This window comes from Chrysemys picta, chromosome 1 (assembly GCF_011386835.1).
Source record: "Chrysemys picta bellii isolate R12L10 chromosome 1, ASM1138683v2, whole genome shotgun sequence".
Classification (NCBI taxonomy): domain Eukaryota; kingdom Metazoa; phylum Chordata; order Testudines; family Emydidae; genus Chrysemys; species Chrysemys picta.
The window spans coordinates 282,272,743-282,296,675 of NC_088791.1; the positions used below are offsets into that span (position 1 = coordinate 282,272,743).

Consider the following 23,933-nt stretch of genomic DNA (forward strand, 5'->3'; position numbering starts at 1 on the left):
CACAATGTGGTTACTTTGTGTTCAAGTGTCTAGGAAATGTACTTAGTGGGACCCTTTTGCTCTGTTGATATACAGGGACAATAATCTAGTCCATAATGAAATTTGAAATCTAAACAGTTTGCAGAAATTTGACTTGAAGAAGGTTGCAGAAACCTGAAGCATACTGATCCTACAAAACACAGACAAACACACAGAAACATATTCTACTTATTAAAGAGATCTGAGCTCTGTAGAACAGGCCAAAGTTTTCCAGGAATCCACCTTTTCTTTATTACCATCAAAACAAGCTGACAATAATGTTTAGAGTTTCTGAGACTTCCTAGTTTCTCACCAGTTTGTGTGCTCCATAATCTAAATTAGATGCCTATATTTGTTATTGTTTCATTCATATTGTAGTAGCTGCCAAAAGCCCCAATCTGGATCAGGGTCCTAATATAAACACAAAGAAAGGCATAATCCCTGCCCCCAAAGAGTTTATAATCTAAAAATGATAAAAACACACAGAAGGTGAAAGGAAAAGAATGTATATGCCAAGTGATCAGGGAGACAATTGGCACATGCCCTGTTTTGTTTCCCTTTATTTTTTTAAGTATGTATTTATGTATAACAGAAAATAAATTTTAGATTTTTTTTTTAAATTTTTTGTGTGCAGGTGGAGGTGGCACCCAGGATAAAGAGGGGGAGGGGAGAAAAAAGGATTGTTGGAGGTGTGGAAAAGGAAACATTGGGGGAGGGATGTAAAGAGAAGGGGAGGGGAATAGTGAAAAATACAATGGACACGGAACCTCATTGGTTTTAACAGGGGGCTGCTGGTGGGACATTCTCTGTCAGAGACCTTTGATTTGGAACTCATCCCATTATTGGTTCTAAACCTGTTGTTCTTCAGGACTTGGTGCAAAGCCTTTTGGAACAGGGGGAAATGGTTGAGGATTGGTCTCATGGGGGTTTGTTATACCTTCTAAGATTATTTTTGTTTGGCTTACTTTTGACTATGTGAATAAAGCCATGCTGCTAGATTTGATATAAATACAAAAATGAAGACAAAAACCTCTTGTTCTAGTTTAATTATTTGCATAGCATCAATAAGCACTAATATGTTAGAAGCTCAAGGCATGGAGAAACTCTGAAACTCATTGTAGAATTTTCTCCCCATCGGGAGAAAAAGTTCTTCTTTGTTGGTAGTTCACACCCTGGGTGGCCAATTAAGAAGCATCATTGGTGCCAATTGAAGAATTGGATGTTTATTGCTTTGGGCACAATGAAGAGAGAGAGGGTGTAGAACATAGTGAAAGTTTGATTTAGGCTAGAGTTCAGCATCTGTGACTGGTTTGGCACGGTGTCCATGTGTGAGGATAAGGCAAGGAAAAGTCAAGCTAGTGAAAATCTTCTAATATTGTTTCTTGGCAGTCACGATGACCTCAAATGTCAGTAAATGCATTCATCTTTTCATATATGTATAGTCAGCATCAATGGCTTGGCTTCTGTCTTACTCAGAGGGACAAGCTCGGACCTTGGCATGTCTCCACCCCCATATTTCTTGGCTCATGTATCTGTACTAACCGAAGAGAGAGAAAATCTCTTTATTAAATGGCAATGGCAAGCCAACAACAGACTTTATTATGGGAATCTACAGCAGTAAAAAAAAAAGTTTTACAGTTTTCGTGACTTTTAATTCATAAATTGTATCTTTCAAAATATTAGGAGATTCTGTTGTATTTAATAGATATGAGGATTTGAAAGTATGAGCAGACCACTAAATAAGAATCCAAAAGTTCTGTGGTGAAATATTGGAAGCTTTGCCATTAACTTCAGTGGGGTCAGAATTTTGACCCCAGCATTTTGTATTGTCCACACAACCATACATACATATATGAATAGATTCAGCATTCTGTGCAAACATACATCCACTCACCTAAATATACTGTAATTAAATAAATGAAGTAAATATTTAAATACTTGTTTCTGATCCTTTTGGTGCAGATAATCAGTGTTCTTACTATTGGCTTTGAAATATTTGAATTGGGGTTTCCCTTAGAAGCTTAGCTATGCCATTCCTTCTGTCTACCACAGACATTACTAGAGGCAAACACAAATTAGCCCCCCCTACACTAGACGTTCAGTTTGGCTGCTTCTGAACATGTGGTTTTCTATGTATGGATTGCTCTACTGAGACTAAACAAAGTACTGGCTGTTAAGAATTTCCACTGGTATATTCTTTTACTGCTATTTTTCCATAAGGATTAAAATGTATTAAAATATAGTTCTAAATGGAAAAGAGAAAAAAAAAAGAATTTATGATTAATTGTGGATAGTAAAATACCTTACATTGACGTGTCCCACTATTAATCAGGTTTTAGTCTGAAAATCTATAGCATCTTTGAGTGTCCTTTGTGGTAGGAGTATTTTTTTACTGAGAAAAGTATGTTAGGATTTAATCTGTGTAATTAGCATGGCACAGAAACTTTATTTCTCTCATTAGGAAAACAAATTTACAAAATTAACTAAACTATACATTTTCATGTTTTGTAATTTTCCTAACCATTAGCCAGACATTATTATAAATACTCAGAAGATGAAACCCCGTTAGGACCAAATCCTATTAATCTGGCTCACACGAGTAGCTCCATTTGGCCTGATTCTGATTTCACTCATGCTGTCTTTACATTAGTGAAATAACTCCACTGATTTTACAGTCTGGCCAATTGAATTTAAAGGAATTAACTATTCTTCTTCCAAAACTAAAGTCAGTGGAACTACTTGTGGTCCTGATTCTGGAAAGGAATTTAATATATGCTTAACTTTAAGTGTTTTCCTGAATAGAGATGGTTTCTTGAATCAGGGTCTCTGTGAGTAAGGAGAGCAAGATTTAGCCTTCTATTCATTTAAACTTTAGAACTGGCAGCGAATGCTAGACTTTGGTTTCAATGTTAAATATGATCATATTATAAAGATACTACTTGAACCACAGTCGATTTATACTCTTTTCTGTAGTGCCAGAATAAACCATCAAGATTAATGCTCTGTGTGTGTGTGTGTGTGTGTGTGTGTGTGTGTGTGTGTGTGTGTATTTGGGGGAGAGGGGAGAGGTGTATAAGTATGTATTCTTAGAAATAGAGCGTATACTATTATTCAAGATGAATGTTCAAAACCAAGAATATTTTATACTTCCCCAGTTTTCCATACTTATTTTCCATAAAATAACATTTATATCAGAAGGATTAAACTTTCATCCCTACCATTTATGTGTGTGTGCATGTGCGCATGCGTGCACATGGTCTACTTTCTGTAGCTGTCAAAATTGGTGAAATTTTAATGTTAGAGTATGGAGGTTTTAGAATGACACAGAGAGAGTTTTTTTTTTTTAAAGTCTGCAGATGTTGTATTTATAGGATGCAACAGCAGACTGGCAATCAGGAAGCAATATAATTGAGTAGGAAACCCATTTCCAGGTGCATTTCCCATTTAAGGCATACTGTTAAAAAAAAAAAGAACAAAAGAAGACCTTTAAAGTCAATATTAACAGAGCCAGTCTAATTTGAGAAAGGACAGATGTTATAAACTTACTTACGTTGCAGATACTGAGGACTGCTTGTAGTGCATGTCACATGAGTGTTGTGTATTTCTGCAAAGTTCTGTTTTATTCAATACGCAAATATTAGTTTTACCGAGAGAGAACCATAGATGGTTTCTCAACTATAAAGATTTATTGGTCCTATGCTAAATAACATAGGGAGGAAAATTGTATTAGGGAAGTTCTATTATACAAAGACTAGAAAAAAGAAATGATACTAATTTAGAACACATAACCTTTAATAATAGGACACTGTCCAAATATCCAAGCCTGTAGTTTGACCTATTGTGCTGTTCTTCCACATTTATTTAAAATATATTAGAAAAAATTGTTAGGGCTAAAGTGGGGCATTGACACCAGAACTAAGTGGGGCAGTGCATAGTGTGCTGTTCAGGAGCAGACCAAAGACCAGATTGTGATGTGGAAAATTACAGTCTTGTCTTGTCCTTGGTTCTTCCCCTTGTTTCAGGGGGAAGTAAGCTGTGCTAGTCCTAAACTTGCTGCAGATTACTTCTCCTTATGTGCTACCAGGGCTGCACTAGCCACCACAAAGGATGGTTGGGGTAAAAGCTCTTGTCATCCATGCACTCACCCCCATCTGCCTGGAAGCAGGAGGTAGCAGCTCCATGAGGGATAGTCCATGATGGGGCCTATGGGTGCATTTTACTCCATTTATTGCTGTAAGTAACTATGTCCTGCAGGTGACATTCTTATATTTTCCACTCCATCACTTATTTAAAAACTCCCCACCATATCTTTATATTTGGTGGTATAGGTCTTCAGATCTGGCCAAGCTTCATCTGGTGCAGGACTTTGCAGAGGGAGGAAGATGGTGAAAGTGGTTTAGTAAAATAGGAATTGACATGCTAAGTCAGAGCTGGGGCCATTTAGTCTAATAGCCTTTCACTTACTCTGGCCACAACTGGCTGCTTCAGAGATTAATGTAAGAAACCCTGCAGTGTAGGCAGTTATGGGATAATCTGTCCCCATGGCAATTTCCTCCTAACTTCCCAATAGTTAGAGGTTACTTTATGCCTTGAAATATGAGGATTTACATTCTTTCAAAAATTATTTTTAATTCTGTATATTCTTTATATCTGTGTATATGATTCCTCTCTAAAGCCATTTTTGTTCCAAATTCCTGTGGACAGGCCCTATCCCAGCTCCAACGTGCCCCTATGCCAAAGGGACTAAGTGGGTAGTGTAATGCTGGGTTCTGCGTGAGCCAAGGATTCACTTTCCCTGGGGAATAACCTTCTGGAAGTGATAGGAAAAAAAGATGAGGATCCAGTACTTGTACTTCAGTCATTGTATCCTAGAATATTGAGTTAATCCAGTAGCTGTACTGTGGAGAGAGGATAATTGGAGTGACCATGACTGTACTGTTAAATAGAACATGTTCATCTATCTGTTCCACGTATGACATGAGGGAAATATTACCATGAGGGGAAACACTTTGGTGTGGCAAAACATAAGCATGTATATTTAAAGAGTTGCTTACACAGTGACACTTTTGTGTCATATCTTCGGCCTCCCTTTTGTCTTAATGAATTTCATTTTGACTAATATGATATGAAAGGTACTTGGCTGTATATGATCTGAGAGCTTTATCATGTTAGTGAAAATGAAATAAGCTAATCTCATGAAAGTTGCTAATCAGTCTTAAAGTATTATCAACGTTTTAGCATATTATTGACTCATATGGTAGTATGGAAAGGGGAGTTGGCTAATGTGATAAGAAAGCAATTAATGTAATACATAAGAAAGTATTATGATACGACCTTTGTACTGAATTACTAGCTTTGATAAAACCACTAACAGTCTCATTCAGTAGCTTGTCCAATGTATCTATGATAGCTCATTGAGGTCCACCATGGAAGCAATTAGACATACATCACTTCTGTTCTTCCTAATCCAAATGTCTCAAATAGAACTGGGTGGGAAATGCTTTTTTCCTTCTTTTGAAAATTTTTGTGACTTCAGAATTTTTTTCTGCCCTCATTGAGGCAAACCTGAGACCTTTTAAATTTTCTCATGAAAAAAAGAGAAACGTATCCTAGAATAGCCAATAGCCCAAGTTAAGCAAAGCAGGTATTTGAATTTGGACCTCCCTCATCCCAGTTGAATGTCCAAAGCACTTGGCTGTTGGCTAATATGGGGTTGTTGACATGCATCTGCTCGCTGTCTCTCTTGGTGTGACAAGAACTTACATCAAGGCACTAAGAAACCCTCCCTGACAAATTGCCATTGAAACAAGTATGCTGCTGGAGTCCCATGCATTGCTCCTGCCTCCAGCCCTTGACTCACCTCAGCGGCAGGGGTGAAAGTAAGTCCAGTGACTTACCGGTACGCTGGGGCCAGCTCTGGCCCCCGGAAGGGGCAGGGCCTAGGGTTGAAGAGGCGTGGCTGAGGGAGTCAGAGCCAGCCCCAGCCCACCTTGTAAGGTAAGTGCCCCTCCCCACCGGGGTAGCAGCAGCAGCCCGGGACTCCGGGGGCTATTTAAAGGGCCTGGGTCTCCTCTGCTTCTACTGCCCCAGCCCTGTAAATAGCCGCGGGAGCCCTGGAGAAGAGGCAGGGCTCCAGCGGCTATTTAAAGGACCGGGGCGGCAGAGGCAGCTGGAGCCTCAGGCCCTTTAAATAGCCCCTGGAGCCCCCCTCCCGCCCCCACTACTCCTGGGCTCTGGAGGCTATTTAAAGGGCCCACAGCTCCCCTGCTTCTACTGCCCTGGCCCTTTAAATAACTGTGGGAGTCCTGGGGAAGCAGCGGGGGTTCCCGCGGCTATTTAAAGGACTGGGGCGGCAGAGACCGCTGGAGCCCCAGGTCCATTAAATAGCCCCCATAGCCCCGCAGCCCTACCTCAGGGCTCCAGCAGTGGGACTCTGGTGGCAATTTAAAGGGCCTGGGGCTACAGCCCCTGCTAGGAGTCCCAGGCCCTTTAAATTGCCCCCTGGGGAAGCCGGGCCGCCCCGGTATGGCAAACCGGCTCTTGCTAGTATGCCATACCGGGGCGTACCGGCTTATTTTCACCTCTGCTCAGCGGGCATCTGCAAAGCAGGTAGTAGTGCTGGAACTCCAGCAGGAGGGAAGGAGAAGCAGCAGGTTGCAGCTATAGGGGGAGGAGGGGCTCATCTGGCAGCCAGCCACTCTGCTGCTTCCTCCCTGTCTGGGCTGCAGGAACTCAGAGAGAGTCGCTGCCAGGGGAGCTTCTGCCTTCTCCAGCGGGGCGTCCCCGCCAGAGGCGTCCCAAGAAAGGGGGGGTGGTTACGCAAACCTTTCATTTGTGTGTGTTTAATGTGCCCCTCCAAAAGTATTCAAATTTAAATTCCTGGACATATGGAACACAAGAGGTTCAAATAGTGTAAGTATTGATAGTATGGATACGGTTTGAATAAGCAGATGAACCTGAATGCTTAATTGAACCTGACTTCCCACCATTAGAGATTAGCGTATCACTAGTTAATATTTATATTTCTTTATGCTATACTATTTATCAATCACTGAATATTTTAGGAATTCATGGAAAAAATGAAAGGAAAACAGTTTTAACTGAATTAGGTGCTTATTGAAGTTGCTGGATTGATAGCCCTTGAGGCTGAAATCTGTTAATGCAATGACATATAGCAATGTCCTACCACTCATTTACTTGAAACATTTATCTGAATGACACTAGGAATGAGGCAGAGCCAGGTGAGGTAGAACGCTGGCCAAGTCCATCCCCAGTTTAGCTCCAGAGATGAATTTGACTCATTTTATTTTAACTATTTGCAAAGAAAAGCACATTTTTATTGTATGTCAAAAACATTTTCATTTTTTTTTGTTTAAAGTTCAGAGCAACAAGAAGGCTTAGGAAACATGGGTAAACTCTCAAATGAAGAGAGATTGAAAAGATTGTTTCCCTTAGAAAGAAGGTAAATTGGAAACTTCAGAGCTCCCTTCTTATACATGAATGACAGGAGGAGGTTTTTAATTACCACTTTTTGAAACTGGTTGCCGAAATCAAATTGTTAAATACTCATTTGCTTTCTTGAAGCGTGGAATTAAAACCTCAGCCAACCCCCCAAGTGAGATGAAGCTTCCCTTTTGGCAGTAGATTCTGAACTTGATGAGCCTTAAGATAAAGACATTGTTTTGTATATATTAATTCTATTTTTAATTACATTACCTTAAATATTTTCTTTGAATTGTTCTTTTGTGATCCTCATTTTCAGTTCACTAGTTTTTTTTCTAAACATCATTGAGCTTGTAATTGTCTGAGGCGGAAATGAAAAAAAGCAAAGTTGTTGAGGCTCCCTGAAACACCAAGGAATCCAGTAGAGGCTTAATGGATTTCTATACCCCATTTCTAAAAGGCTGTTTCTAGTTCTAATTCCTTCTCTGGCAAAGTAAATTTCAGTGATGCGTAAATTCAGGGATGTAAAGGTTATGAATGTAGCACTTTGCTTTCCTGTTTATTCCTCCAGGGTCATGAAAGCTCATCCGAAGTTACTAGTGTCTTTTTAATCTTTTTGACAAAAACTGTGGGATACAGGATACAGCAAGAATGAGCTGCTCTGTCTATCCGTGACAAAGGCATTCAGTATCACTATATATTACTTTTTAAAATTCTGATAGATATTGTACTGCAGGTGGAGGTTCTTGGATAATCAGAATGTATGGTTCCTTTCATACTGAATATGAGTAAGGGGTGAAACTAACCTAAATTTACTTCTTCCTCTGGGTCTTCCAGCCCATCTTGTCTTTCCATGCATGTCTTCTACATTATATGCTTTCCTGGACAGAGACTCTCATGGTATCTGTCTTGTATAGCACCTGGCAGACAGTGCTTAATAACTACTTTTATTATTCCACAAAATGGCTGTTACCTCTGAATAAAGAAGCTGATATTTTCACAGAATACTACCAATGCATTTAGCTCTTTCCCTTCCTGGGTCAATGTCACATCATCATCTTAACTTCTACATACAGTAGTTATTGAAACTGATTTATAAAAAGTTTTCCTGTTTCTGTCCCCTCATATTAAAATGTTGCATTCTTTCTTAATTAATACATTTTCCTCTCTCCCTCTTCCTAGCTCACCACAATCACTATTTAAATCCCCAGTTACCCCTTTTACTTCATAGGAATACAGTTTCCTTCCAGTCCTTCAGTACCCTGCTTTCTTTTTCATGGTCAATTAATATAAAGTTTAAAACAATTAAATTGTCATGTAATAAACCTAGCTTTTGATTCACATTTCCTGCCTTTTGCTCCTGGAATAACTGGGGCAGAGATTGCTGTGGGGGAAATGCACACGGTCTAAAGGACTAATCTGATGGCCTCTGAAGTCAATTGAAGAATGGGATTCTTTTCATCAACTTCAGCAGGCTTTGGATAAACCCCTAAATGTAGAGCAGGCATCCTGTTTTTTCAGTAAAATCTCTGGCTAATTTAAAAATTGCTGCTGACCAGTCAAATTGTTTTTGGCCAGAAAGATGGTGGTTGTGACTAGAGGATTCAGGATTGTGTGTGGTGGAATTGGGTTAAAAAAGAGATAGGAAACCCCTCTTCTGGGGGAAAACAATGAATTTTATGCACCTCTCATCCATTGTTCCCAGGTTACCACTAACAAGTGTGTAGCAATCAACTGAAACACTTAGCACAGTAGCAGTCTTAATCACATGTGTCTGATCTAAGCCAATCAGTGTGGCAGCTGCCAGCTGAACTCATCATCCAGATTCCTAGGGGGGAAAAAAGCTCATGTTGAGTAACATTTGACTGATTGTATTTAATATCTTTACAAACTCATGACAATATCAGTGGGGATAGGTAGGAACTGCCAAAACCCATAAGACCAGTGATCCATCTTGTCCACTATCCTGCCTCTGGTAGTGCCTAATACCTTGAAATTTATAAGAAGGTGCAAAATAAAAACATAGAGAACAATTACATAGTGACCCGCCCACCAAGACAAATTTCTTCCTAACCCCAGGCTTATTTTTACATGAGTGTGTATACATATAAAGTGTGTGTGTGTAATGTATACACTTACATTAGGAAAGAGAAAGTCTGTATTCTAACTCATGATTAAACAAATCATCTTATTTTCTATCTTAGGTATTTATATGCCCCTTATCACCCTTGTATCTGACAGGGCTGGCTCTAGGTTTTTTGCCGCCCCAAGCAAAAAAAAATTTGGCTGCCCCCCGTCCCAGCCCTGGGCTCCTCGCCGCACCCCCCCTGCTGCCCCAGCCCTGGGCTCTCCCCCCCCACCCACGCCCCCTGCTGCCCCAGCTCTGGGCTCCCTCATTCCTCCTCACCATTGCCCCCCACACACACTCCTCCTGCCACCCCAGCCCTGGGCTCTCTCACCCCCCCACCTGCACCCTCCTTCCACCGCAGCCCTGGGTCACTGGTAACTCGCTCCCATGGCAGGTCATTCAGCAGGAATTTTAGGTGTGCACAGATCACAGACAGGATTGGTTCCCATATGGTTACAGAACTGTAGTAAAGTGGAACAATCTTCAGCTTGTGTGATTGGAGGATATCTGGATGCATATTATAAGACTGTCTTACATAAATGAGGAAAAGTTGAGGTGCCTTTATTATTCTTTTGTTCCACTCTTTCTTTCTATGGGGAATTTGCCAATACAATATCACTGTTTTCCTTTTAAACAAACAAACAAACAAAAAAAGGCAATGGCTGTTGAAAATAGCAATTCCAGTCCTAATAACCACTGGGAAGCATTTCTTGCTCAATTTTATCCTACTTTTTCTACAGCAAGTTACAGTGGATCAGTATATTTGATTTGGGAGAAATGAAGTAACAGCTGCCCAAACTGAGCTTGAGCACTCCTGAATTTCGAGGTGTTCAAATCTGGAAGGCAGATGCTGGGGGGGAGGGGGGAAAGGGGGCTCTGGCTCTGCGGGGGAGCATGGCAGCATGTATGCAGCAGTGTGTCTGGCACTGCGCGGAGCCAGACACGCTGGTCTGAGTGGCACAGTAAGGGGGTTGGGGGGTTGGATGGGGCGGAGGTTCAGGGGGGCAGTCAGGGGCAGGGAGAAGGGGGGGTTAGATGGGTCAGGGTTTTGGGGGGGCAGTCAGGGGACAGGCAGCGGTTGGATAGGCATGGGAGTCCTTGGGGTTTGTCAGGGGACAGATAAGGGGTGGGGTCCTAGGGCGGAAGTTGGGGGGGGTCTCAGGAGGGGGCAGTTGGGGACAAGGAGAAGGGAGGCTTAGATGGGGGTGGGGTCCCAAGGGGCAGGTGTCCCAGGAGGGGGCAATCAGGGGACAAAGAGCAGCAGCGCTTAGATAGGGGTGAGGTCCTGGGGGGCAGTTAGGGGCAGGGGTCCTGGGAGGGGGTGATCAGGGGACAGGGAGCAGGGGGGGTTGGATGGGTTGGGGTTTCTGTGGGGGGCAGTTGGAGGGAGTGGATGGTGGCAAGGTGGGGCTACCCTCCCTCCCTGTGGAGTGTCCTATTTTTTTAATGTTAAAATATGGTATCCCTACTCACAGCGCAGCTCTCCATTCACAGCAGGCTGCAGCATGAGGTCTCAGCTACCTCCCTCCCTCCCCCTCTTTCCTGTTGGTAGTGGCCAAGGGAATGCTGGGAAATGTAGTTCTTTCCCTGCTCCAGGGCTGGCTCTATAGGAAGGGAGCTAACCAAGGAACTACAGCTCCCAGGGCCCCCTGTTGGTTCTCAGCTCCCATGCTGGATCCCTGCCGCCCCTACAAATGGGCTGCCCCAAGCATGTGCTTGCTTTGCTGGTGCCTAGAGCTGCCCCTGGTATCTGAGTACATCACCGTTTTTTAATTTATTTATCTTCACAACAGCAGTCTAAGGTAGGGAATTGCTATTATCCCCATTTACAGAAAGGAAACTGAGGCACAGAGGTACTAAGTTTCTTGACCAAAAGGAAGGTCACACAGTATGTATCTAGCAGAGCAGGTTATTGAGTCCAGGCCACGAAAATCTTAGGCTATTACCCTAACAACTAGACCTTCCTTCTACTTTTGAGTGCACTGGTTGTATTCTGATTTCAACAGAATTAGTCCTGATTTACATCAGTGTGAGAGCACAATCACATGCTATTAGTTCAGCCATTGCTCAATAGTTGTAATAGCAGTGATACCCTCTTCTCCTCAGCTCCAACCAGATTTCTATAATGAAATAAAACACTTGATTTTCCTCTACTAATTTATCCACTTGGGAACCACACAGCTACTCTGGAAAAGTGAGTGTCCATTTTATTCTTTCTTAATTACATGTAATTGTTATGCAAACTTACAAAAAACAAGATAAATTGACCTATTGCTGTATAATTAAATACAAATTCAAAAAACCATAAAATTGCCCATATATTAATAAATTAAACTTGTAGTTAATGCTTATATTTAAATTGGCATTTAAAATGATTGCGATTTCAGGTTAATCTGTGTTAATTTAGTTGATAAAGTTGCAAATTTTTATTTAATAAATGTGCTAATAAAAATATACGGTGGCTTATTTTTATTTTTGTATGACAGTTATCTTCCAAAGCATTCCTTTCAGTGTATATTGAGTGTAAATAATCAATACACTGTTGCGTATTTAGTCTAAAATTGTTATAAAAGGAGAGTTAGTAAATACTAGTGTTAAGATTATATAAGCATTTCCATTCTAACCCCCTGATTTCTATTATGTACTAATCTCTGAAACTGTCACTTTTGGGCCAGAAAAGTTCTACACTTGGTCTGTGTCTGAAGGCGTTTTTGCTTTGTTTTGTTTATCTCTGCAGAATTTGAGCTCAGCTGTTTTGGAATTTAAGGAATTTTGAAAAAGTATGCTTTCCCCACTATAAAATAAGATCTGTGAACCTGTTGTTTAAATTAAAATTGAAACAGCACTGATGATGGGGGTAGGCATTTTAATTTTAGCAGAGAAACAGAAATGCCTTTGCATGTTGTGGTTTAAATCGCTTTTGATTTAACTGAATAATGAGCATTTAAAAGTATGCTTCACACGTTTGTTAGAATTGGTATATATGGTTTTTTTTAATCACAGCAAAACTAGGCTGTGGTGCACATGCAAGCATGGCTAACTTATCTCCATAGTTAAAAATGAAGTAAACATGCAGAGAACAAGGGCAGTCTCTGAAGAAACTCTTTATTAATTGTGTATTTTGTACTGTGCGCAGTGAATGGGACAAGGGCCACTTACATTTCTGGCAGTGGACATATTCAATGCTGTCTAAGCCCTGATGCTGCACAACACATACCTAAGCCTTGCCTGGATTCAGAAACTAGGCATTCCCCTGCCTATCTTGTCTGCATGCCTCTACCTCTTCTTAGACAATAGCTCAGTAGTTGGACCAGTCCCTTCTTCAGAAGCAGGCCATTTGTCTCATTTTAAGATGTACAGTCTAAGTTGTGTGCCCTATCCAAAGAGGCATGGTTTGGTCCATTATTGGATGGGGGGGGGGAAATGAAATTGTGAAGAGCGCACTGCCGCATCTTCACCGGGGAAGGGTGATGTGCTCTTGAAAATGGCGTCCCTATGCAGCATGACCTCACATGCACGTTGCATATGAAATCATGCCAGCGGGGGTGGGCCTCCACCTTCCTAGATGTATTAGAATGTCTGGTATTTGGAGATGCATGGGTGGCCAGTCTACTTCTTCAAATCCCCACTCTGCCTGATTTTGAGCAGAGACTTAAACCTAGGTCTCCCACCACGGAGGTGAGTACCCCAACCAACGGGCTCTGCATTGCACTACCTAAGTCCCCCTTGTAAATCTAACCCTAAGAAATCAAGGTGTTTAGAACCCCTATGAAAATAAAATTAGTCTAAGTAGAAAGGAATAGAAAGCAAATATTACAATATGCTACACTCTGATGCCAAAGCTTTAAAAAAATTTTATATTGTATTGTATTATTCAGATCATAGTATTTGATCATGTAATTAAAGACTATTACAGAATATGCACAAACAGGTGGGGTTAAGACTGTGAGTGCAACCTTAAATTTGTCATTTCCTCATTTTTGAGTGTTTAACATGCAATCCTAACATTCTGTTGATATTTTTTGATGGCATAATTATACAGCTTGGTTTCTGTTTTGCATTAAAGCAGATGGATTGTGTGCTGCTCCTTTATAGTGAAATGTCAATAGTCCCATTTTATATCTCAACTTCAGGGCATATACTCCACTTATAAATGTTTTTCGTGACCTCCTGTTGAGCATTAAGGTGTCAACTAAAGCACTAATTTGTATTTATAAAAGTTGGAATACATTAGTTCTGTGAGTTGGATGCAAAAATGTTTTTAAATAGTGTTTTTTTGCTAAAATGTTGTTGTTTTTTAAAGGAAAGAGATGTGGCTCACAATAAATTGCTAATATCTTATTTGCAGGCATGCTTTTTATATACATCCAATGTACAGTGACATCCAGTTATGATGTATTTATATCAACCTACATTTTGTTGCATTTCTAAAATGTGCTTAACAGTGATAGATCATAATGAATACCTCATCTGATATACTGAGCAATAGCCATATGGCTGTAACTAAGTACCTGGACTGCATGTAATATGCCTGATTTTGAGGGCATAAGTGAGATTTAAGGAATGCACATGCACTTCATTCTAAAAGGAGTCTCTAAATGGAGGTGAATTTTACCCTTTGGTTTTGGGAGATCTGGCAAGGATCACTACAGCAAGAGCCTCAGAAACAAAAGTGTTGGGTGGGGGATATGAGGAAGATATAGATGACACCACTGTGTGTTGGGTGAGGAAAAATATTATAGTTCCTATAATAAGCATTATTTGATTTAATACCTAGTAAAGTACAGGTTTTGGTGTCTGCTATTCCCCGAGTCTTGCATTAGGATCTTGTGGTTGAAATATGAATATAATGTAATATTTTTGAAGAGGACAAAGTAGCTCTTGCTACCTTTTGGACATTTTATAGTGAGAGCTGTATTAAACAAAATATTGCTTTGAAGGCAGTGTGGCACCACATGCTTAGAGGAAAGCACCCCAGAGCTCATCTATCATGTTTGCAGAAAGTCCCAGAAGCTTTCTCTTCTCATATCACCCTAGCTAGGCCTGTTATATTGCAATATTGTACTGTTCATTATTATCTGCTAGTGTCAGACTCTGCCTCTCTGGAGCCTGTAAATAAGCTTTCCTTTCAGACTAACACAACACAATTACAAAGCAAGTGATTGTATTATCAGATGTTACTTCATCGCTGCATGATAAAGGCCTTAGTATACGGTTCATATACATCTGGTTACTGTGTCCTATCGTGCCCCTGTCCTGTAATCAACAATGTAAATTTTTAGGGGGAAATAAGCCTTCCTTGCCCCTTAGAAGGAAACAACATTCAAAGGTTGTTTTGTTTTGTGGGTTTTTTTTTTTTAGATCAACTTTATTACAAGTATTCAGGAATGAATTGATTTTGATTGTTACTATGGAAAGGCAGAAAATCACAGGATTCCACTTTCACTGTCTTGTGTCTATCTAATTTTGTCAATCGACTGAATACTGTTTTTTTCCAAATGTATGTATTTATAGGGAACTAATCTCCAGGTATTTAGGCCATTTACTTCAATGGAATCAAGAATTTACCCAAAATATTGTTTCAATGAAGTCATGTTTCCTTCCCCTTTGTTTCAATCTCCTACTTGAAATATGATGCCTATAATGAAGACATATAAATGAATTATTCTTAGGACTCAAATTAAAATAAAATTAATGGTGACTCTTTAAAAGTATTATTTTTGTACATCCTTTCACCCTTCCACTCACTGGAGACATTACAAATGTAAAAAACTAAGGCTCAAAAAAGTTCCTCTTAAAATTATATTTGTGGTTAACCTGAGTCCAGCTGGTGTTTACAGATATATTTATGCAAGAGAGTTAAAATAACTTTATGTAAAATTAAAGCCTTGGCAGCAATCCAATCAAATGCTAAAACACTTAAAGGTTAAAGCTTGAAACTATCAGCAGATGAACTAGTCAAAATGTAAGCAACTTGACATTGATATTCATAATGGTTTTTTTTTTTACAAATTTAGGACTCTCTTCTGGCTTTACTCTTCTTAGGCATGTACAGACTGTGACAGCTAAGGACAACTGAACTGCATGTATGATACTATAGTCTTCATATACCAATGGTAAGGCTAAAACACATCACACTGGTATCTAGTCAGATCTTTCGCCTATTTTTCAGGAATATTTGTTACATCATTTCCCACTAATTATATCTCCTCTTTTCTTCACTATCTGCAATGATGGGACCTGGACCACCTTCCCATAAGGTGTCTATTTCACCAACCAATTGATCTTAATGTTAAGACCTTTTTCTTATTAACTGCCCCACATTTTTCCTTTTTTTTGCTTAAAGCCACTGTTCCTTGTCCTACCATCTTCCTATACTGAATGAATCCTTTCCTTCATTTGTAGTTTTACTAAAAAGGAATTTATAGACACTCATCATGTTCTGTGAGTCTTCACTTTTCTAGACATTATTAGATCATTCAGTCTATCTTCATATGATTTACTTTCCAATCCTTGTATTTCATTTTTGTTGTCCTTCACTGTATTCTCTCAATGTGTTCAGTATGGTTCATTATCTGTGTAAGAGCATTTCATATAGTGGTCAAAACTGAACCTTGGTGTAAGCAAGTGCAGCTCCATTAGCTACCGTGGAGTTTCATCAGTTTATACTGGAGCTGAATCTGGCCCATAATGCCTGGGGAGCTGGCACCAGAGCTGATTCACATGTGTGACATCCCTGCATAATGCACAAAATTTATCTCTACACAAAGAGCATGCACAAAGCCATGCACTGCTTAAGTCCCACTTTGCATATGCTTTGTGATGGCCCACTTCACAGAGATGAATTTCACCCAGTGTACGGAAAGACCCAATATGTCTAGACCACAAAGGGCAGAGAGTACTTGAAGGACAGGAAGGGAAATATTTTTCCCTTGCCTTATTCTCTGACTCCTCAGAGTCCTCACATTCCATGATATTAATTAGCTCTCAAATCCAGACTCACAGTGGTGTCAAATACTTATTTGCTCCAGATCTCCCTCTTCTTTTTCTTCTCTTTTCATCTTACCAAATTCATGTAACAACACTGGAATTAACTCTTCTAACTTCTAGTATAGTTATCTCTATGTCAGATTTTTTCTTTCTCTCTATGGTACTATAATCCCAGGAAAAGAAAAAGGGAAGTCATAAGTTTCAAGGTTGCTGGCCCAGCAATCTTCCTTCAGTGATGGGACTTGCAAGGGCTCTGTGCTGCTCTAATGTTGAATGGTGTTAGCCAGAGAAGGCCATATTCAGTGCATTCCTGCTGCAACCTACATTTTTATGGATCCAGAAGGGGGGATACATAGCTGCCCTCTCCTCATGTAACAGTGATCAGACAGCCTTTTGAAAATATAAGTATTGTTTATTTTAGCTGTAGGGTCAAAGCTCTTGGAGAAAAGGGGTCTTAAAACAGTCTACATGCATGTCTATCTTACCTAAATATTTGCCATTCCTAGATTTTAGCCTAGACATCTTTAACTTCTTCAGACATCCCCTTTGGGTGTTGGGTACCCTTTGTTCTTCTGTGTTTTACCTGTCCTGGTTCAAACCAGTTTTGAAGACTGGCTGAAGAGGAAGTAGAATCGTCAAAGCTAATAGGTCAGGCATTGTCTCTTAACAATCTTTAAGTCTTTAACAAGGGGTGGCTTACCTTGAGTCATTCTGTCCCTTCCTGCTTGCTTTTCCAGACAGCCCCATATTGAACTAAATCAATACTCATACTGTACATGTCCCTATAACGAGGTCAACATGCAGTGTTCATAAATTATTACAGAACAGTTTTAAATCTGTCACACAAGTAAGTGCAGTTGGAGCTGAGCAGAATGGCATTCTGGTGCCCCTCAGCAAAGACTGAGCTTGTGTTGAGCAAGCTTCATCCACCTGAGGCTTAGAGATAGTATGGGTGTGAGCTGTAAAATATGTGACCTCTGAGACTGCAGCCCAGTTATGTGCATTATTTTCTCTCAAGATATGTTAACTTATAACAATTAGTTTAGCTACAGAACATTAACTCTGAGGACAGATTCACTGATTGGGCCAGCTTCACTGTTATTTCTGAAAATACAGTCTCCATGTTCTGTATGTTAAATCCTGTTTAAATTTCTTTAGGTTTCTAAAATGTTAGCTTATTTTAATTTTCCTTGTCCAGAAATTGTGTGGTCTTGATAAAAATACCATTGATGTCATGCGAAATACAACCATTGACTAAATGGGTTTTACCTCAAACCCTATGTGAGGCTGTCTGTTATGCTAAGAGTTTAACAGTAACTCTCATTTTCCACCATTATAAAAATATATAGCCATAGTTGCTGTCACCGCTTGGTCGAATGAAGCAAACACAGGGTGGAGTGCTGGATATTTAACCGTAAAGTAACCAGACTTACAAGGCTGAAGAGCCTTTGCAAAAAGGTTCAAGGCAAATAGATGCTTCTGATTTATTACATATGATGACATACTGTATGGCAGTAATCGTACATCTGGGATGATGTCACAGTGCAATATATATATACACTTGTATTTACGTAAATTAGTTCTATCTATTGTATATAGTGTGTTGTGCAATAAATTTACATAGTTTTAATATAGTTCATTACTCTTTAAAATAAATGAAAATAAGAAAAATATTAGGCTAGAAACACTTCCATACTTTGTAAAAATGAAGTGTATATTGTTCCTGAAAATTCAGATAGAACACCATGCTATCTGAAGTGATTCATATTAACACCAATGTATTGTTCATATTAGTGTGGAGTTCAAAAGAAAGCATTTTAAATAAGTTCTTTCAAAGAATGGCATGTATTTCTGAAATAATAAATATACTATAATTTACCATATTTCATGCTATCACCAGTTTTCCTCTGTATAATTATATTTTTTGTATTTTAGAGGGAGAGAGCACCTACTACTTCAATGTCTGCCAAAAAGCACATGTCTTGAGGTTTTTGGCTTATCTATGGTGCTTGTCTGGTAAAGCATCTGTAGTGTGAAGATATACTAAATATGTATTTTTCATTTTTACTATAAAACAAAAGCTGGTCCAACAGCAAAGTGAATTTCATATCCTTAACACTTTTCTCTCTGTTTATTTTATATCTCAGTAAATACTCATCTCCCCAGCCCACTAAGTAAAGCAACTTTCTGTTACAGAACTTACCCTAAAAAATGCCATACATGATGGAAAAGGGAGAATAACAAGAGCAAAAACTGACCACAGCCGCTCCTATAGAAGCAATCCCACAGGCTGTGCAGATTCTACTGGTTTAGCATCTGTACCTGCGGTAAAGGGGCAGGCTACCACTTCAGCTGCTACCACTGCTCTGTCCAGTATCAGTAGGGTCCATCAGAAGAAAATTTCATAAAGAACAGCATAGTGTCAGTGTTGGCTGCCAATTTGCCAGCACTGTGCCCCCCTTGCTGCTCCCCTCTCCCCTGCCCATGATGCTAATAAAACCTAAAGCCCATTTTTATTTTTCTTGCTGTACTAATCTAGCTGGGGAAAGTGTGAGGCCTGTTTTCAAGAGTTAGTGTAGTACAGAAGTTACAGATGTTGCAGGTGGAGGCATTGGACATTTGAGTGTCTGTCTGATTGGTGTGATGCTGTGGCAAAAAAGGCCAATACTATCCTTGGTGTATAAATTGGAGAGTAGGAATAAGGAGATGAGATTTTGTCTGCCTACGGCATTGGTGAGATTGATACTAGACTACTCTGTCCAGTTCTGGTGTCCACATTTTAGAAAGGATGTAGAAAAATTGATCTGCCCTTAAAATCTATTAATCTAGCCAGATTGATTCATTACATCATTGCACAGAAAAAGGCAGATACTCATTCTATATAGAGGGTCAATTTCCATTTTTAATTGCAATTTGTGTATTGGGTATAAATTTAGGACTTGATAGAACCCTGAATCCAAAGAGAAGCTCCCAGTGATGTCAATGGAAGATTTGCATAGACAAGTGGCTTTTATGTATAAAAAGCATCCATTTTATCTTCACTATTCCTTGTTTGCTCTGTATTGTATTGTTACATTCAGCATCAATCAGTGGGAAATATATCCTCTCCTTTAGAATTATCACTAGTTCTTCTCTTTGTTTCTCTTCCCTTCCCATCCTATGTTTTCTTTCGCTCCCTTTTCTTTCTTTCTCCTCTATTCTTCCCTTTACATTCCTTTCCTTACAGAAACTCCTTGTTCCCACCTCCTGTAGGCCATACTCCCACTCTCCGGTCCTTCTCCACTAAAGCGATGGCAGTTCAATAGTTAATGCTTACACTACACTAAAGTGTCATCAACTGGCTGTAGAGTCAACATCCCATTCAGTTAATTAGCAGCAGGGAGTTCATACCTCTGAGTCATTGTTTCAGACTGTCTTTAGACACAGAATGGCATCACTGCATAGGATTGATTCCTATTTGGAAGGCTTTCCTCACAACCACGAGGACTAGAAGATTAGGATGGAACCCTAGCCCAATGGAACTCCATGATAAAACTCCCTTTGACCTCAGTGGAGCCAGGATTTTGCCCTGTCCCACTTTTTTGATGGTTTCAAGTCTGCCAAATTTGAACATGTCATGCAAACCATAAACACGTGATGCAAGCCAGGTCCACTAGTTGTGTGTTTGACACCTTTGTATTACTGTGTCCAAATTATAGCATGTACAGGCTAAGCTTCCTAAGCCATACTGAGAGAGTAGTGCTTAAACCTGGAGATAGTGGCTCAGCAGTATTTTCTGAGTATATCTCCATTACTAACTTGGAATCTCTATCCCATTATGTCTGAGGCTACGTCTTCACTACCCGCCTGAATCGGCGGGTAGAAATCGATCTCTCGAGGGTCGAATTATTGCGTCTCGTCGGGACGCGACAATCGATCCCCGAATCGACGCTTGTACTCCACCAGCTCAGGTAGGAGTAAGCGCCGTTGACGGGGGAGCCGCGGAGGTCGATTTGCCGCCATCCTCACAGCGGGGTAAGTCGGCTCGTCGAATTCAGCTACGCTATTCGCATAGCTGAATTTGCGTATCTTAAATTGACCGCCCACCCCCACCCCCCGTAGTGAGGACGTAGCCTTAGACTGAAGTAAAATTTGAGCAGATTTGCAGTAGGAGGAACACATCATTACTAAATTCTAAGAGTTGTGTTTCACATCAGTGAACTCAAAGCTGCTTAACTAGGCATTACTTTTTCATCCAAAACACAGAAAAAAGAACCTGAAGTATAAGGCAAATAGGTCTCTCTTGTTTGATATTGAAGTTTTACTATTCACTTGTAGAAGCAGGCTTTTATATGTGCTTTACAGAGAGTCTACACCTCAGATATTGTTAGATCAGACACCACTATAAGGTAAATAAAGTGATATGGTAGGGTAAAATTTAGCTCTGATGTAAGCAACTTCAATCTCCTGATGTCAGTTAAGCTACACCAGACACCTCAGGATTTAAAAAAAAACAAAGGTAAACCCTAATTACAGTACTATAGATATCCTTTAGTCACAAATAAATGAGTTAAGACCACATTTCTTTAATCAATCTTTAATGCAGCCACCTAACTACAAAAGTGCTCATCTCCCCTAGAGCTGACTAAAGGCAGCACAACAATATCCACTTCCAGTGTTCATTCCTCATTCCAGCCCTATTCACATGCAAGTCAGCTAAGAATGTGGGGGAATTGTTTAAATGGCCCCACTTACAAGTTATAGGTGAGGGGAAACAAACTTTGCCTTTTCACTTTATTTAGAATTATCTGTCTTTTTATTTTGCTTAATTTGATAACATTTGAAAAAAAAACAAAAACCCAGATGGTTGGGGAGGGCGGGGAGGTGAGGATTTATCTGCATTTCTTCCTCCTTTCCACAAACACTTGCTCCACCCTCTTTTATCACCCCACATTTTCTAATTCTTTAGTGTTTTATCATTCATTTAACATAGGTTCTGGGGCATGAAATTTAATTTATCAAATTTGTAGGCGTTGTTTGTTCTTCCTCCTGTTTTATTCCAAAGTATGGTTTGATCCTCCTTGCACAGTGAGGTGAAGGTGAACACTGAAGTGTTTTATATATTTCCTTAGGCTCTCCATGTACGTCAACTTTTTTTTAAGGAAGTGGAAAAGTAATCCTTTCAAAATGCTCTACAGTGGAATAATATTCTCTCTGTTTCTATGGAAGCAAGCCAAATTGTTGTGCATAGTGATTAATTTGAGGATTCACTGTTCTTAGTAGTAGCCAGGAGAACATATCTAGATCAATATGAAATAAAAAACATGTGGAATTGGTCAGAAGTGCAAAGGCATATATCATACATGTTATCTGAAAAGAAAGTCAAGTGTTCATATTGATATTTCTGGAGGGGAGTGGGTATCTTTGTTTACTTATTTAGTGTGTTAGAGAGAGCCTGAGGAGAAAAAAATGACGTTTCAATGGCTGGGATTCTGTATGACTGATGGATTTGAGGAATGTGCTGGGTCTCACAGATCTCCAGGAAAATTGCTGTAAGCAGATATATTAGAAACATTATGTATGATAGAAACATTGTTACAACCTCCTCAAAGTTGCATGTTCTGAATGGAACCTAGAAAACAGTGCTGATTTTAGTTGTTTTCCTATGTGAACTGTTTGTCAGGTACCATCTAATGCAGGGGTTGGCAACCTTCGGCACACGGCCCATCAGGGTAATCCACTGGTGGGCCGGGAGACATTTTGTTTATGTTGACCGTCCACAGGCACAGCGCCCCGCAGCCCCCAGTTCCTGGCCAATGGGAGCTGTGGGAACTGGCGGCCAGAACGTCCCTGTGGCCCGCCACTTCCCGCAGCTCCCATTGGCCGGGAACGGTGAATCACGGCCACGGGGAGCTGTGGGGGGCCGTGCCTGTGGACGGTCAACATAACCAAAATGTCTCACGGCCCACCAGCGAATTACTCTGATCGGCCGTGTGCCGAAGGTTGCTGACCCGTGATCTAGTGATACACAAGATCACAGCCACCCACTCTTTATACTTTGCAATGGGTGGTAAAACTTCTTTATCCCCATAAGACTTGCAGTACCTCACCATATTGCTCAGCATTATACACATGCAGTTTCTCTTCCTGGTTTCACATCCTCTCCTACCACACCTTTCCTCACATTCCTCCTCACGCTTGCTGTTCATCTCTGCCTTCCTCTGCAGTCACCCAAATATTTCAGCTCATTCCCATATTTCTTTTTTTCCTTTCCATCTCTATATTATTAGTTTAATAAGGAGGAAAAGACTGGAACTGGAAAGAACGCTACGTGTCCTAAGCTTTGCAAATAATTGGATTTTGTATGCCATACAATGCCCAGGTATGAACTGATGCATTCAGTAGATGCAACTTACAAACTAGTTAAGAGTTCATCCTTATTTGTGTTCTTTGAGAGATCCCCAATCATTCTGACTGAACTAAAAAATAGAATATAATGTTTTTCCGACTAGATAATTTTCTGTCTTCGGGATTTTCTATGCCAGTCCAGACCTCATCTCATTTCAGCTGGTGCCACTTCATACATAAATTCTCTCATATTCTCAACATTCTAAGTCTTACAAGGTTTTAGCTGACCATTGCTTATTAAACTGAGCTATGTGAGGCAGAAAGCTGCTTATATTGAAAAGGAATGTTATCACCACAAAAAAGACTCCATGTGGTGCCTTTAATTATTAGTAATGGTGTTAATTTCTTCCTATCTATGCGTATCTATATTATAGTTGGGCAACGGCAGCACTCTACTTAAGGTTGACATGAGCTTACTGTTTAACAGCCAGTTTTTCTAAATGCTCTAAAATCCACATAGGTATCTGTATTTTCTACTGCTTTCCTTGTCTTTGTGGGTTGACAAGAACCAACCTCACACTTGGCATGGAGAACTATGTCAGCATTTTATTGTTACGGGAACTTCCATAAATCAGAAACAGGTTTTTCCCCAGTAGCTTTTGGAATGTCTGCCATTATAACTATTGGATTAATGAACTGCTTGGCTATTGCTTGATGGGGTAAGTGCTCCATTTCTTGGGGTTCATTCCCCCAAATTTGTAAACAATAAAGAAAATATTTTAATTATTATAAACCCCGGGGTCTGTCTTGGGGGGGAAAAACAATATTCTCGCATTTTTCCTTCATGTCTTCACTGCACATTGGGTGCCAAAAGCATCACATGCTTCTTTGTCTTAATATCTGCAGCAGTTCCAAATCCTAGTTGTGATTTATAGCTTTTCAGTAACCAGTTTCTAGCTTCATGCTCAGCAATATCACAGTCCTCAAGGAGCTGACCTGCTCAGCAAGCAGTTTAGGTAATATTGTG

The 23,933-nt window shown here is 40.1% G+C and overlaps 1 protein-coding gene across 16 annotated transcripts in view; it reads left to right on the forward strand.

Annotated features, from left to right (window-relative positions):
- PCDH9 (protocadherin 9) overlaps positions 1-23,933 on the forward strand; it is an 890,445-nt gene that overhangs the window by 757,407 nt on the left and 109,105 nt on the right. For 5 of the 16 annotated variants that reach the window (XR_010597753.1, XM_042861713.2, XM_008178503.3 and 2 more), the window contains one exon: positions 15,607-15,705. The exons of the other annotated variants lie outside the window; for them this stretch is intronic. Coding sequence is in view for 4 of the 5 variants with exons in the window: in XM_042861713.2 (XP_042717647.2) it covers positions 15,607-15,668 (62 nt within the window). In the remaining variant the exon portion in view is untranslated. The remainder of the gene's footprint in view (positions 1-15,606; positions 15,706-23,933) is intronic. 16 annotated transcript variants of the gene reach the window in all.